Raw genomic sequence first — 14,738 nt, forward strand, 5'->3', positions numbered from 1 at the left:
TCAGAGAGACTTGAGTGTCCTCATAAGAAACACTGAAAATTAACATGCAGTTACAGCAAGCAATTAGGATGGCAAATGGCATGTTGGCCTTTATTGCAAGGGGGTTGGAGTACAAGAGTAAGGAAGTCTTGCTACAATTGTACAGGGCTTTAGTGAGACCTCACCTGGAGTACTGTGTACAGTTTTGGTCTCCTTATCTAAGGAAGGATATACTTGTCTTAGAGGGGGTGCAACAAAGGTTCACTAGATTAATTCCTGGGGTGGAAGCATTGAATAGAATGGGCCTATACTCTCTGGAGCATGGAAGAATGTGTGGTGATCTCATTGAAACATATAAGGTTCTGAGGGGGCTTGACAGGGATGCTGAGAGGCTGTTTTCCCTGGCTGGAAAGTCTAGAACTAGGGGGCATAGTCTCAGGATAAGGGGTCGGTCATTTAAGACCAAGATGAGAAGGAATTTCTTCACTCAGAGGGTTGTGAATCTTTGGAATTCTCTATGCCACAGGGCTGTGTATGCTCAGTTGTTGAGTATATTCAATTGTAAACAATTTTACAACACCAAGTTATAGTCCAGCAATTTTATTTTAAATTCACAAGCTTTCGGAGACTTCCTCCTTCCTCAGGTAAATGTCATCTCCACATCATGAGTATATTCAAGACTGAGATCGATAGATTTTTGGACATTGATTTAGTAATCAAAGGAAATGGGGATCAGGCGGGAAAGTGGTGTTGAGGTTGAAGATCAGCCATAATCTTATTGAATTGCGGAGCAGGCTCGATGGGCCGTATGGCCTACTCTTGCTTCTCATGTTCTTATCACTGGTCAGGTCCATAATTATATAATATTGGGATTGTACAGTTGCTACTTGCTATCTTTAAACAAACATGTAGTATTGTGAGTCATGGTTGAAGCAGACTCCCACTAAGTGGGTAATCGCCCTTGCACCTGCATCATTTAGTCGGCATTGGCTGAGTTGGTGAAACATTTGCTGTTTCTAAACATTGCAATTCATGCGGACGAGGTCTCTGAAAATGACGTGCTAAGATTTTGTTCTGTAAGATTACACTGATATTTGATCGCAAAGCAATGCAATCTGCCCATTCAGGAGCCTACTTTTAACAGTTTAGCTCATAGAATAGAATCATAGAATCATAGAAGTTTACAACATGGAAACAGGCCCTTCGGCCCAACATGTCCATGTCGCCCAGTTTATACCACTAAGCTAGTCCCAATTTCCTGCACTTGGCCCATATCCCTCTATACCCATCTTACCCATGTAACTGTCCAAATGCTTTTTAAAAGACAAAATTGTACCCGCCTCTGCTACTGCCTCTGGCAGCTCGTTCCAGACACTCACCACCCTTTGAGTGAAAACATTGCCCCTCTGGACCCTTTTGTATCTCTCCCCTCTCACCTTAAATCTATGACCCCTCGTTATAGACTCCCCTACCTTTGGGAAAAGATTTTGACTATCTACCTTATCTATGCCCCTCATTATTTTATAGACTTGTATAAGATCACCCCTCAACCTCCTACTCTCCAGGGAAAAAAGTCCCAGTCTATCTAACCTCTCCCTATAAGTCAAACCATCAAGTCCCGGCAGCATCCTAGTAAATCTTTTCTGCACTCTTTCTAGTTTAATAATATCCTTTCTATAATAGGGTGACCAGAACTGTACACAGTATTCCAAGTGTGGCCTAACTAATGTCTTGTACAACTTCAACAAGACATCCCAACTCCTGTATTCAATGTTCTGGCCAATGAAACCAAGCAAGCTGAATGCCTTCTTCACCACCCTATCCACCTGTGACTCCACTTTTTCAAGGAGCTATGAACCTGTACTCCTAGATCTTTGTTCTCATGAGTAAGAACACTTGCCAGTAAAAACAAATGTTAAAATATTTGGGTAGGTATCTATTAAAACAAATGGAGAACTGGAATAATTTTGTTCCTGCTGTTGGGGCACCATATTTAGTGATTGAGTTCCCTGTGCAGTGTAAGGTTGATAAATTGTACTCAACATACTTAATCCTTTGACCGCTGGCCCAATCCAGGGAAAAGACTATCTCCTGGGGCTGACCAGCTTTTAAGCTTTCTTTGTGGCAGTGAAACAAGTACCAATACAACACAAATAAAGCTATCCGACATCGGGGCTTGCTTTGTTGTTGTAACGTTAAAATAGGAATTTTTGGCAGCAGGAAATGGCCTTTAAATTCAAACAAACCCTATCCCTTTTTCATTGATTAATCTGCCCACCTTCTCAGCATATCCCTCAATGTCTGATATAAACTATAAAGGTAAATGCTTCAGATGGCAATCTTCTGTTCCCTGTTTTCCTATTTTGATTTTTCCCAAGTTAATGATACCAAGTATAACTTTCTACCCTAACCTTTCTTTCTAGTTTACATATTGCCTTCTGCTTCCTCTCTGCTCCCACTGTTTATTTTGGAGGTAGTACACTGCCTTAACTTCATTCTAGACTGACAATCCAGTGTCATACATGAGGGAGTGCTGCATTGTCAGAGGTGCTGTCTTTCGGATGCTCATTAAGCCGAGACCCCATCTGCTTATACAGGTGCACGTAAAAGGTGGCATCACACTATTCAGTGAAGCGTAGGTTAATTCTCCCAGTGTCCTGGCCACTATTCACCCCCCATCCAACACCGCCAAAACAGATTGAAGGATCATTCACCTCATTTGCTATTTGTGGAACCTTGCTGTGCACAAATTGGTTTCCAACAGTGACTGCATTTCAAAAGTAGTTCATTGGCTGTGAAATGCAGAGGGACACCCTGAGGATGTGAAAGATGCTATATAAATGCAGGTTTTCCTTTCTTCCTTCTCTCTGTCCATCTTATGAAGGAGGGGGAGTTTGAATTGTGTACTTATCCTGGTGGCTGAACACTGAGGGGCTAGGTCAGTGAAGTGCTCCACTTGGTGGCCTAAAAACTGCCCCTATGACTGACCAACTGGTGAGAGAAGAGGTTAATTCATCCGATTCTCCTTGTGTTCTCGAGCATATTCCTACATTACAACAGTGATTACGCTGAGTGTTGCATACAATCTAATTTATTAAATTCTACTCATAAAGAAAGAAAGACTTGCATTTATATAGCACCTTTCACAGTCTCAGGACAAACCAAAGCGCTTTATAATCAATGAAGTACTTTTGAAGTGCAGTCACTGTTGTAATGTAGGAAACATAAACATACATATAAATTTTCATGTACAGTTTTTTGCATTTTTATTGGATGAGGAACAATGAAAAAGACTGAAGTCGGTTATTAGTCAAACCTGGGCCTTGTCTGCGATCTTTAACTATGTGGGGTGCGTGTTTAGTACTTGCCATTTGTCAACAGCGAGAAGTTATTTTGTTTGATTATGATCATTTAGGTCCTTTAGTAACTTTAGGCTGGATTTTGGCAATTATCTATTAAATTGCTTGTTTTCTCTCTCTTGTCCGGCCAACACTGTTTTGTACAGTTACAGGTGGGAACTTCTCACAATTCAGTTACAAGTGCAATCATATGAGTGTCACACCAGCCGCTACACTTGGGAAACCGTTGCCTGGGCTGTCAGAGCTGTAATTCAATAAGAACATTCTGTAATTAGAAAAAAAATAGCCAATTTATGACTAATGTCCTCAGCTGTAAATGCCCCATAAAGACGTTCACTTCTCTGTTCTGCATTTATTCATTGAGAATTTACTCATTGAGAATTACTTGTCCCATTGGGGGTAATTGTAACTTTCAGCGATGGTGGAAAACAGGCACCATCACCCAAAATTAGAATTACCCCAAAATGGGAAACGTAAAGCCAAATTCAGAAACACTGAATGAATTTTTCAGTGTTTTGAGGGTTAATTGCTGAAAGTAGCTTTCTTTGTCCAGCTGGCAGAGGGGAGCTCGAGTATGAGGAGGTTTTGCTTATTGCTACAATGCTAATAATATACTATAGGTGCTTCATGTACCTGCCGAACTCGCTGGCAGGCGTGAGAATTATTTGCTTTAACTTATTTATTGGTCCTTCAAATGAAAACTCTGCTAATGTGAGTCTGATTGCAGCCTAAGACGAAGGGTTTTTGACCACTTTTTAACTATATAAACCTTTTTTGTTTCTCTCTCATATCAACAGGCGAGCTATTGACCCAAACCAGGCCGGAAGGAGTGACTGAGATCATCTGCCCCAGAAATGGAAGTGAGCGTGTGGATGTGGCTCTGGTTTATCCCCCGACCCCCACTGTGATCAGTCCCTGCTGTAAGTGAACAGTGGGCCATCCTGCTAGTCCTCATCAGAAACGATACCTTTAAAATTCTGTTCAAATATGTGGCAGACAACAAGGTTTTGGCAAGAATAAGGTACGGTGTGCGTGTGTTTAAAATTGCAATGGTTTTGTAGAGTGCTGTCCAATTACCCTTTCGGATTCAAAAACTCCTCCCTGTGGCTATTGAGTCCAAATCACAAACAAAATAGATTTGGGTTTTTATTTGAGTGGATCTTCAAATCGAAACACAATTCAATGATTTGATTTTTCATGCACCAGCTGCCAGATGAAGTTGAGGACAAACGAATGTACGAAAAAGGACAGGGATAAAGCAGCTGGTCATTCAAGCCTGTCCTATAATACAAGCACAATCAAAGCCCCCTTACTCCGCAGTCATTCAATCTCCTCAGAGAGGTTAAAAAATAGAGGAAAAAGGACAATTTAGGATAAACAAACTGACAAGGTTCCTCTCTGACCCCCGGAGGTTATCAAACACGCTCTAGGAGTCCGCAGTTACTGGTCACGCTGGTCTCCATCAGCCCACCCATCCTCTATAACTCAAGATGTGTTCTGCTTGCAGGAACTTGGCCAGCTCCCTTTTGAACGTTTGCAGCAAATGCACAATAGGCGCAAGTAATGGCAATTTATGGTCAGTGACTCTCTGTGGAAAAAATGTACTTACTGCCACCTAAGCTAACGTTCTGCTTTATTGACTTTTACAGATTCCCCCTAGTCTTACTCTGTCCATCTAGCCCAAATAACCTATCCACTCAGACAGAATCTAATATCTTCGTTATTTTAAAGAGCTCAATCATATCCCCTCAAAGTCTACCTTTGCTAGGTCAAAAGCCCCAATTCTATAAGCGTATCTTGATAACTAAAGGCCTTTAAACTAGGTACCAATCAAATAGATTTCTTGTGAACCTTTCTCAAAGCCTCAATATCCCCCACCGTGGAGCAGATCAAAACTGGACACTGTATTCCAGATATTGCCAGACTAAGGAATCGTAGGATCAGACAGCACAGAAGGAGGCCATTTGGCCCATCATGCCTGTGCCGACTCTTTGAAAGAGCTATGCAATTAGTCCCATTCCCTCATTGTTTTCCCATAGTCCTGCAAATTTTTCCTTCTCAAGTATATATCCAATTCCCCTTTTGAAAGTTACTATTGAATCTGCTTCCACCACCCTTTCAGGCAGTGCATTCCAGATCATCATAACTCGCTGCGTAAAAAAAATCTCCTCCTCTGGTTCTTTTGCCAATTATCTGTTTTTAGAGGATTTTTAATGAATCCACCTTCAAGCAGATGCTTCCAATTGATGCCTGTACGGATTTAATATTTTCCTGATCATTGTTCAATCTTGGACTGGATAAAAGAAATGCAGAGTAATGGAGCACAAATGCCTCATGGGCACAGGTCCACTGGCATCAGGAAATGTGGATGCTAGTGTTGAAGGACGCTAGCATTGTTCTAGTGCCATGTCAGGCGCTCAATGCCCCAACTTAGTGAAGCTGGCTGCACGAGAAAGACACATCAGGAGTCAACAGCATGAACTGCAACATTTAAAAAAAAAATCAACTCCTATTTAGAAGATGGAGGCAAACTTGAACTCGCGCTTGCCCCAACAATTGGGATCTGTTTGCATTCTTAACCACAACTGCAGCCTTAATTTCTAGTATTCTATTTAATTGTCCTAGCTACAAATCCTAATGCCCTATTGGCTTTCAACAGCCTCACTACACTGGTCATGGTTCTTCAAAGACTCTTGAACTATAACCTCCCAGGCTCTTCTCCCACTCAGCAGCCTTGCATCCGCAACTTTGTATAGTGCATGCATGCCTGGAATTACCCCAAGCCCAAATTCATTACACTGCAATCGTCTGTATTAAAAAGACCTCTGCCACATATGAGCCCAATGCATCCTGGTCCACCTGCAGACTATTTTCTTGCATTCAAGAACTTAACTCCTGCACATATCTTTGTGTCGTACACAAATTCAGGGACCGTTCCCCAAACGGTCATTGGTAAAAGTGATGAAGACCAATTATGATCCCTGTGGGGCTCTTCTAGTGACCAGCCCTCACCCGGAGCAATTACAAGCCAGTCAGTCTATTTCGATAGCGGGGAAACTTTGAGACAATAATTCAGTTCAAAATTAATTGGCACTTGGAAAAGTTTGGGTTAACAAATGACAGCCAGCACGGATTTGTTAAAGGCAAATTGTGATTGACTAACGTGATTGAGTTCTTTGATGAAGTAACGGAGAGGGTAGTACGGTCGATGTGTATATGGACTTTCAAAAGGCTTTTGATAAAGTATCACATAATAAACATGTTAGCAAACTTGAAGCCAGTTAAAGGGATAGTGGATATGAAATTGGCTAAGAGACAGAAAGCAGAGAGTAGTAGTGAACAATTGTTTTTCAGACTGGAGAGAGGTATACTGTGGTGTTCCCGAGAGGTCGGTATTAGGACCACTGCTCTTTTTGATATATATTAAGGACCTGGACTTGGGTATACAGTTTAAAAGTTTGCAGATGACACGAAACTCCAAAATGTAGTAAACAATAAGGAGGATAGTAACAGACTTCAGGAGGACATAGACAGATTGGTGAAATGAGCAGACACATGGCAGATGAAATTTAATGCAGAGAAGTGTGAAGTGTTACATTTTGGTAGGAAGAATGAGGAGAGGCAATATAAACTAAATAGTACAATTTTAAAGGGGGGGCAGGAACAGAATCCCGGGGCTGTATGTACACAAATTTTTGAAGGTGGCAGGAAAAGTTGAGAAGGATGTTAAAAAAGCATACGGGCTCCTTGGCTTTATTAATAGAGCCATAGAGTACAAAAGCAAGGAAGTTATGCTAAACCTTTATAAAACACAGGTTAGACCCCAGCTGGAGTATTGTGTCCAATTCTGGGCACCACACTTTAGGAAGGATGTCAAGGCCTTAGAGAGGGTGCAGAGGAGATTTACTAGAATGGTACCAGGGATGAGGGACTTCAGTTATGTGGAGAGACTGGAGAAGCTGGGGTTGTTCTTCTTAGAACAGAGAAGGTTAAGGGGAGATTTGATAGAGTTGTTCAAAATCATGAAGGGTTTTGATAGAATAAATAAGGAGAAACTGTTTCCAGTGGCAGAAAGGTCAGTAATCAAAGGACACAGATTTAAGGTAAATGGTAAAAGAACCAGAGGCAACATGAGGATTTTTTCTTTTGCACTGCAAGTTATGATGATCTGGAATGCAATGTGTAAAAGGGCGGTGGAAGCAGATTCACTAGCAACTTTCAAAAGGGAGTTGGATAAATACTTGAAGGGAAAAAAATTGCAGGGGTGTGGGACTAATTGGAGAGCTCTTTCAAAGAACTGGCACAGGCACGATGAGCCGAATGGCCTCCTCCTGTGCTGTATCATTCTATGATTCTGTAACACGGCCCGCATTTCTTTCAGTTTGTTACAGGTTTGTGAGGTTCCCTATTGCAATGTAAATGTCGAGGTTCTGTAGGAAGCTGCCATGTATGGACTTTGGTGATGAGGCTGCTTCTGCGTGTCAGTGGATCTGTTGACCACCATGGGTTATTCCATTGGGGAATCCCCTGGTGTTTTTTGGACTGTAGTAATGTTACTTTGTAATCTTCCTACTGATGGGGATTTCATTCGATTAGTTTTTATATTGCAGGTTTGTGTCAGTAGTGGATCGCATTCTGGGGTGAAGCGGTGGTCTTGTACCACTGTTATAATGCCATTTCCTCTACATAGACTGGCCCTTAGCTCTGACCCAGAGTCTTTAAAGGGGCACCATAATAGCTCATGAGAATTACTGGTGTTACCGTGAGACAACTTTACCACAGTATAACCATATGGATCAATTAGTAATTATTCCTGGTTTAAAGAAGATATGCTAAACCTTTATAAATCACTGGTTAGGCACCAGCTGGAGTATTGTGTCCAATGCCGGGCACCACACTTTTTAGGAAGAATGTCAAAGCCTTGGTGAGGGTGCAGAGGAGATTTACTAGAATGGTACCAGGGATGAGGAACTTCAGTTATGTGGAGAGACTAGAGAAGCTGGGATTGCTCTCTTTTAGAGCAGAGAAGTTTAAGGGGAGATTTATTGGAATTGTACAAAATTATGAAGGATTTTGATAGAGAGAAGCTGTTTCCATTGGCAGGAGGGTAGGTACCTAGAGGATACAGATTTAGGATAATTGGCAAAAGAACCAGTGGGGAGATGAGGAGACATTTTTTTTTACAGAGCGAGTTATTATGACCTGGAATGCACTGCCTGAAAGGGTGGTGGAAGCAGATTGAATAGCAACTTTCAAAATGCAATTGGTTATGTACTTGAAAAGGAAAAAAATTGCAGGGCTATGGGGAAAGAACAGGGGGTGGAACTAATTGGTAGCTCTTTCAAAGTCAGCACAGGCACTATGGGCAGAATGGCCTCCTTCTGTGCTGTATGATTCTGATGATTTGATTTTAGGATCTGTTTGTTTATTCAGTAAACACACTTATCAGCCTCTTGACTGATTCAGTAATGTAGACTTTGCATCTGTGGAGTTACTGGGTGTGACTCTGGGCTTGGAGTTTGAATCTAGCCTGCCAATTGTGCTTCGGTGATGCATGTGTTTCCATACTGACTGAGTTCAATGCTGTGTCATTGTACACTCCATTATGTACAAACGTGCAAATGCATCTTGCAGGGAACCTTGTACACAGTGAACAGCAGTGATGTGATATGCAAGTATCATGTCTGGTGCTACAAGTTACCTTTTTTTTAGTTTATTTTCAATTAAAAATTAAACTGAACATGTGAAAACCTATCTAGTAAAGTCCATGCTGCAACAGCTGGTGTTTGAAGCTATCGCGCTTTTTAGAACCCCACAATCCCGAAGAACTTTGCTCAACTCAAACTACACAGCATCGTGCCTTGGATGGTTACAAACAAATCATTCAGCCAAAGTTTAATAACTGCTATGCTCAGCTGATTGGACCTGCTCACATGTTCTATGTGCTATATCTCACAATGTGACACACACTAGGAAGGCACACAAGCTCCTTTATAATAGGGGTGTCTAAGTTTCTGCCTTCATGGGCTACGTGGATTTGTACCTTGAAGCTTACATATAAAGTTTAAATCCCTGTTCCTATAAATTTGCAGATATTTCATTTTACTGATGCCTGGTGCTCTGATTGAGGACTTATCCACCAATCAGGCAACAGCGCTAAGAACAGCCCTTTCCAAACTTCCAGGCCCGTCACGCTTACAAGGCAGGCCAGTAAGTAAAGAATATTAGTGCAAATAGGGCTATCTCGCCAGGGCTCATGTGGCCCACAGACTGCACATTGGACATCCCTGCTTTATAAGACTGACCAAAACAAAAAGGGGAGAAGTGAACTGTAAGTAAAGAAATGCTAACTATCTGTAAACAGTGTCCTGGCCAACATTTATCCCTCAACCAACATCACTAAAACAGATCATAGAATCATATAGCACAGAAGGAGGCCATTTGGCCCATCATGCCTGTGCTGGCTCTTTAAAAGTGCTACCAAATTAATCTCACTCCTCTGCTCCTTCCCCATAGCTCTGCAAATTTTTCTTTTCAATAATATGCTTAACTGGTTATTTATCTCATTGCTGTATGTGGGATCTTGCTGTGTTCAAATGGGCTGTTGCTGCCTAAATAATAGTGACTACACTTCAAAATACTTCATTGGCTGTGAAGTACTTTGGAACACCCTGAAGATGTGGACGGTGCTACATAAATGCAAGTTCTATTTTCAAGGTTGTAATATCCCACTTACTTGAATTAAGTGGCCAGATACTCCAAGGTCTCCATCTACCATGGCTGTGCATCAGAAAGCTCCTCTCCTGTTGAAAGGGTTTTTACTTGGTCTGATATTCATTAAACTCCCAGCCAAGCAGAATTGTTCTGGTGAGAACAGTCACTCCTCATTTTAGTATAAACTCAATGTTTTAAAGGTTGGTGGTGTTTTCTATGCTTTAAATACTGGAGTGAGTATTGACAATACTGTCAGCCAACGAATTGCACTGTGTCAGCTGCTGAGCAACAGTGTCTATGTGTTTGGCAAACGGGGGTCTATGTAAACAGCGTCTCTACGAACTACAGCAAACAGAACTCATGACCAAAGCAACAGCAGTCTCCCAATAATAGCAGGATTATTTCTCCAGCTAAATGCAGTGAGTGGAGGATAGTTACGTAATACAAATTATTTGCATAAAATCAACCCCGGTCACTTACAGCAGGCCTGATTGATGAGGGAATTACCCAATCATCTCCATACTGGCCAGGACATGTGGTGTCACTCTCTGCAGCCTTTAAATACTGCTGAGGATAGATGAGCCTCTACTGGACAGACATGTAAATGCTGTTTGTCAACTTTTTCCACAGTGTTTGATTACATGAGTTGATACTTGCACAATAGGTTTAGAATTGGTGTGAAGTGGTTGGCAACGTTAAAGGTTTCATGTTGTGTAAATCCAGAGTTGAGACCTGACCCGACATTGGAGCAAGGCGCTCTCCTTCAGTCTCACACTGGTATGAAGTCAGGTCAGAGGAGGTAGCGATCAAACTATTCTGTGCTCTTGTCAGACTGCACCTTGTACGTTGCGTCCAGTTCTGGTCATTGAGACATTCAAGCACTGGGGGGCAGTGCAGAGAAGATCTATTCGGATTGGACCCCTGGATAGAGTACTGGAGGCAAAAAACCTGGATTCATTTAAGAACCAATTGGATGCAGCAGTGAGGGGACTTAAGGATTTTTCTGGTTGGATGAACTAAGATGGCCGAATGGCCTTCCTTGTCCATAATTATCTTGTGTTGTCAGCTTGGAAATTACTTTGCACTAATGCTACATTAATGGTATAAATGCCGCCCAAGAATCTTACACTTTTGTTAGATGTGAAGCTGGCCTATGTTAATCTTTTCATTTTTTTTGTTCTCTTAATTAGGTTGATGTTGAGCTGAAACGTTTGTGAGCAGTGGTGGAATGTCCATTTTCCTTGGATATGTGGAGGATGGAGCTGACCCAGAGATGCTTTTTAACAGTGGATTCAGAGCAGCTCCATGATGGGCACAGGACATTGGGGATATTGCACCCGGCTGGCTGAGCGATTGACTGTCTGCACAAAGCATAGAGAGATGCTTTCTCGTCCCATTCCAAGCTGTCCTCCTTTGGATGTGGAGCAAGGGATTTTCATCATTTGAAACCTGGTTGACCCGACACACCCATTCTACCGATGAATAGCGCAGACGTAGAGAGTTCCACCACTTATTTTTGTAACGAGTGGCTTCTCAGGGATTTTCTTTTGCAGTGTTTTACTAAAGCCATACTTTCAGTATTGTCTAAAGTGCTTTAGGAATAAAATGCCAAACATGGTTGTTCTGCTCTTGAGTGTGGAGCACAGATCACACGAAGTCTGCATAAGCACATTTTGTTCTTTCCACCTACTGAAAGATTTAATTTAGAGCGTTCTGCTTCATTTTTAAAAAATATGTTTGTGCAATACTCAGTGTGACAAAGCAATCCTATTCACGTTGTATTTTGTTCATCCTTCTTTTGAATCACAGTTGAGAGAGGCCCCCAATTGATCCTGATCTATCTGTCAAATTTCCCTACGGACGAAGGATTGGGTTAAAGCTCCAAAGCCCTATCATTTCTATATATTTGTTCAGGAGTATTCATTAAAATAGGATCCTGAGAAACCAGTGCTGTTTGGGAGATGCATTTGTTCAACAAAAAAATCTTTTTTAAAAAAAAAACGCAAACACGATCCCAGTTTGATTTACCAGTTTTTCCATGTTCTGCCTGACTCAGTTGGTAGAACTCTCACCTCTGAGTCAGAAGGTTGTTGGTTTAAGCCCCACTCTGGAGATAGGCTATCACTCCAGTGCAGTGCTGAGGGAGTGCTGCAGTGTCAGAGGTGCTGGCTTTTGGATGAGATGTTCAACTGAGGCTCCATGTACCTGTTCAGGTGCATGGAAAAGATCCCGAGTTACTATTCGAAGAGCAGGGGAGTTCTCCCGGTGTCCTGGCTAACATTTATCCCTCAATCAACATTAACCAGTCGTTCGTTCATTTGCTGATTGTGGGATCTTGCTACATGAAATATGGTGGCCGTGTTTGCCTACAAATCAGTGACTACATTTCAAAAAGTAATCCATTGAATGTGAAGCGCGTTGGGATGTCCTGAGAGCATGATAAGATGATATATAAAGACACATTCTTTTTGCGACAAAGGGCATTTCAAAGTTGTGCATCTTCAAAACAAAAGTGTTTTTCTTTAAATGAATACTTCTGAAAGGAAGAATGAAAATCAGTGCAACTTACAAATATCTTATTTTTTATATGCTGCTAATGGAAATTGTATTGCGATGGAACTGAAGCATTTGCACATCAAGTCACCTTGGATAATTGACACTTATTAAATGAATCAATGGAAAAATGTCTTGCTTCCATTTTATGACCCCTTGTACATGGCTTAACTCTAATGTTCAAAGAATGAATAGCGTTTAAAAGTTTGACTGTCTGTGCTATAAAAAGTTGTTTAGGTGAAATATTTTTTAAAATATTTGTTCTCGTAAGGTGGTGATGCTGACAAGGCCATGTTTATTACCTATCCCTAGTTGCCCTGAAGGCATTATTTTTACACTGAGGAACATGCTAGGCCACTTAAGAGGGCATTACGAGTCAACCATGTAGTTTATCCCATGTAGGCCAGACCAGGGTGGCAGATTCCCTTCCTTGAAGGACGTTAGTGAAGCAGTTGGGTTTTTACAAAAATCTGACAGTTTTCGTGGTCATTTCTATCCTCTGATGCCAGCCCACAAATTACAGATATATTGAATTCAATTTTGCCCCCATTTTAAGATCTGTCACCAAGAGCTATGACTTGTACTTTCATCCTCTTCCCCAAATAGGGATTGGAGAGTCATGAGAAACTGGTGGTGGGGGAAGGAATTGTTATGAATCTGATAGGTGGGGGAAATTTGTTAATAGCAGGTATATGCTTTTACTCATGAATATTAATGTAAGGGAGAGGAACGCTACACTATCATGGTATTCGATGCTTTCAATGACTGGAGTCTTTTTAAAAGATTCAGCAATACTGTTACATGGGGCGAGTCCTGGTATTATCGGAATGATAATTGGATTTGCTCTCAAGAAGAGCAAAGTTTCTATTATGGCACCAACGTTTCTGGTCCTGTGTTATTAAGTGCCTTTCTACCACATACTTCATCGTTCAGCTCATGAGAGAAACCACCGTATGGTAATGTTTTTGTAGAACAGTGTTGTCTAATAGAAATCGCTGACTAGCCACAGTGACACTGTTTTTAGCCACATGCACTAATTTTAGAAAAAAACTCATTACACACACTATGGGTAAATGTACTTCATGTATATTTACTGAACAAACATCTATCACAATTCAGTGTGAAACTTTACACTTTCTCTTTTAAAGTTTGGACATCTACCATAAATGTATCAGACACAGGGCATCTTAATGAAGCTTCTAGGTTTTCATCCAGCAATTGCGAGCGGTACTTTGACTTTCTGAGTGATTGCTGAGAATATAGGTTCACACAACGAGAGGCGGCAGACCCCGCCCCCGCTCTCCGTCCAGACCCCGGTTGGATGCTGCTTGCCCTTTGCCCTGTTGGAGCTGCTCATTATTGGTTGGGCTTTCTTCCTACTGCTGGGCTGGAGGGATATACCGCTGGTCAAGCTGACCCCAATGCTAGCTCCCCTCTCCACATAATGTTGCTGATCTTTCCATGGAGATGAAGTCTGCCGTTTTCACCTGTGTTACACACCATTTTGGCAGATGATCAATAAGCAGTAAACAAGAAAGTAAAGCACACCCAATGATCAAAAAAATTACAAGTTCTGCTTTTCATCTTACCATTTTATCAAACATAAAAAGGTTAAAGTTCACCTGCTTACACTGTGTGAATATGAGTATTGAGATCACAGACCCACAATGGTGTCTGTCACTCACAACTACAATAACAATTTACATTTATATAGTGCCTTTAACGTCGTAAAACTTCCCAAGGCTTTTTACAGGTACGTAATCGGACAAAAATTGACACCGAGCCAAAGAAGGACAGGTGCTTGGCCAAAGAGGTAGGTTTTAAGGAGCATCTCAAAGGAGGAGAGGCGGAAAGGTTTAGGGAGGAAATTCTAGAGCTTAGGCCCCAGACGTTAGAAAGCACGGCTGCCAATAATGGGGCGAAAGTTGTGGGGGATGCACAAGAGGCCAGAGTTGGAGGAACGCAGAGCTCTCAGAGGGTTGTAGGGCTGATTTTTAAAAAAATGCAATTAGCCTCATCCAGGTACCTAATTAGCCATGTGGCTAGTAGCCAATATATTGGACAACACTGCTGTAGTGCAACATGCTTTTAGTTCAGCAGCTTTGGGCCCAAGGTGGGGCCGGCGGGGGGTGG

The 14,738-nt window shown here is 41.7% G+C and overlaps 1 protein-coding gene across 2 annotated transcripts in view; it reads left to right on the top strand.

The window, feature by feature from the left end:
* The window catches only part of mfhas1 (multifunctional ROCO family signaling regulator 1), a 76,030-nt gene extending 63,294 nt beyond the window's left edge, over window positions 1–12,736 (top strand). Inside the window, exons 2-3 of one of the 2 annotated variants that reach the window (XR_010962719.1) lie at window positions 4,136–4,359; window positions 11,243–12,736. Coding sequence is in view for 1 of the 2 variants with exons in the window: in XM_067983371.1 (XP_067839472.1) it covers window positions 4,136–4,258; window positions 11,243–11,247 (128 nt within the window). In the remaining variant the exon portion in view is untranslated. The remainder of the gene's footprint in view (window positions 1–4,135; window positions 4,360–11,242) is intronic. The other variant, XM_067983371.1, reaches the window with a different exon arrangement.
* The last annotated feature ends 2,002 nt before the right edge of the window (window positions 12,737–14,738 follow it).

Source organism: Heptranchias perlo, chromosome 4 (assembly GCF_035084215.1).
Source record: "Heptranchias perlo isolate sHepPer1 chromosome 4, sHepPer1.hap1, whole genome shotgun sequence".
Classification (NCBI taxonomy): Eukaryota; Metazoa; Chordata; class Chondrichthyes; order Hexanchiformes; family Hexanchidae; genus Heptranchias; species Heptranchias perlo.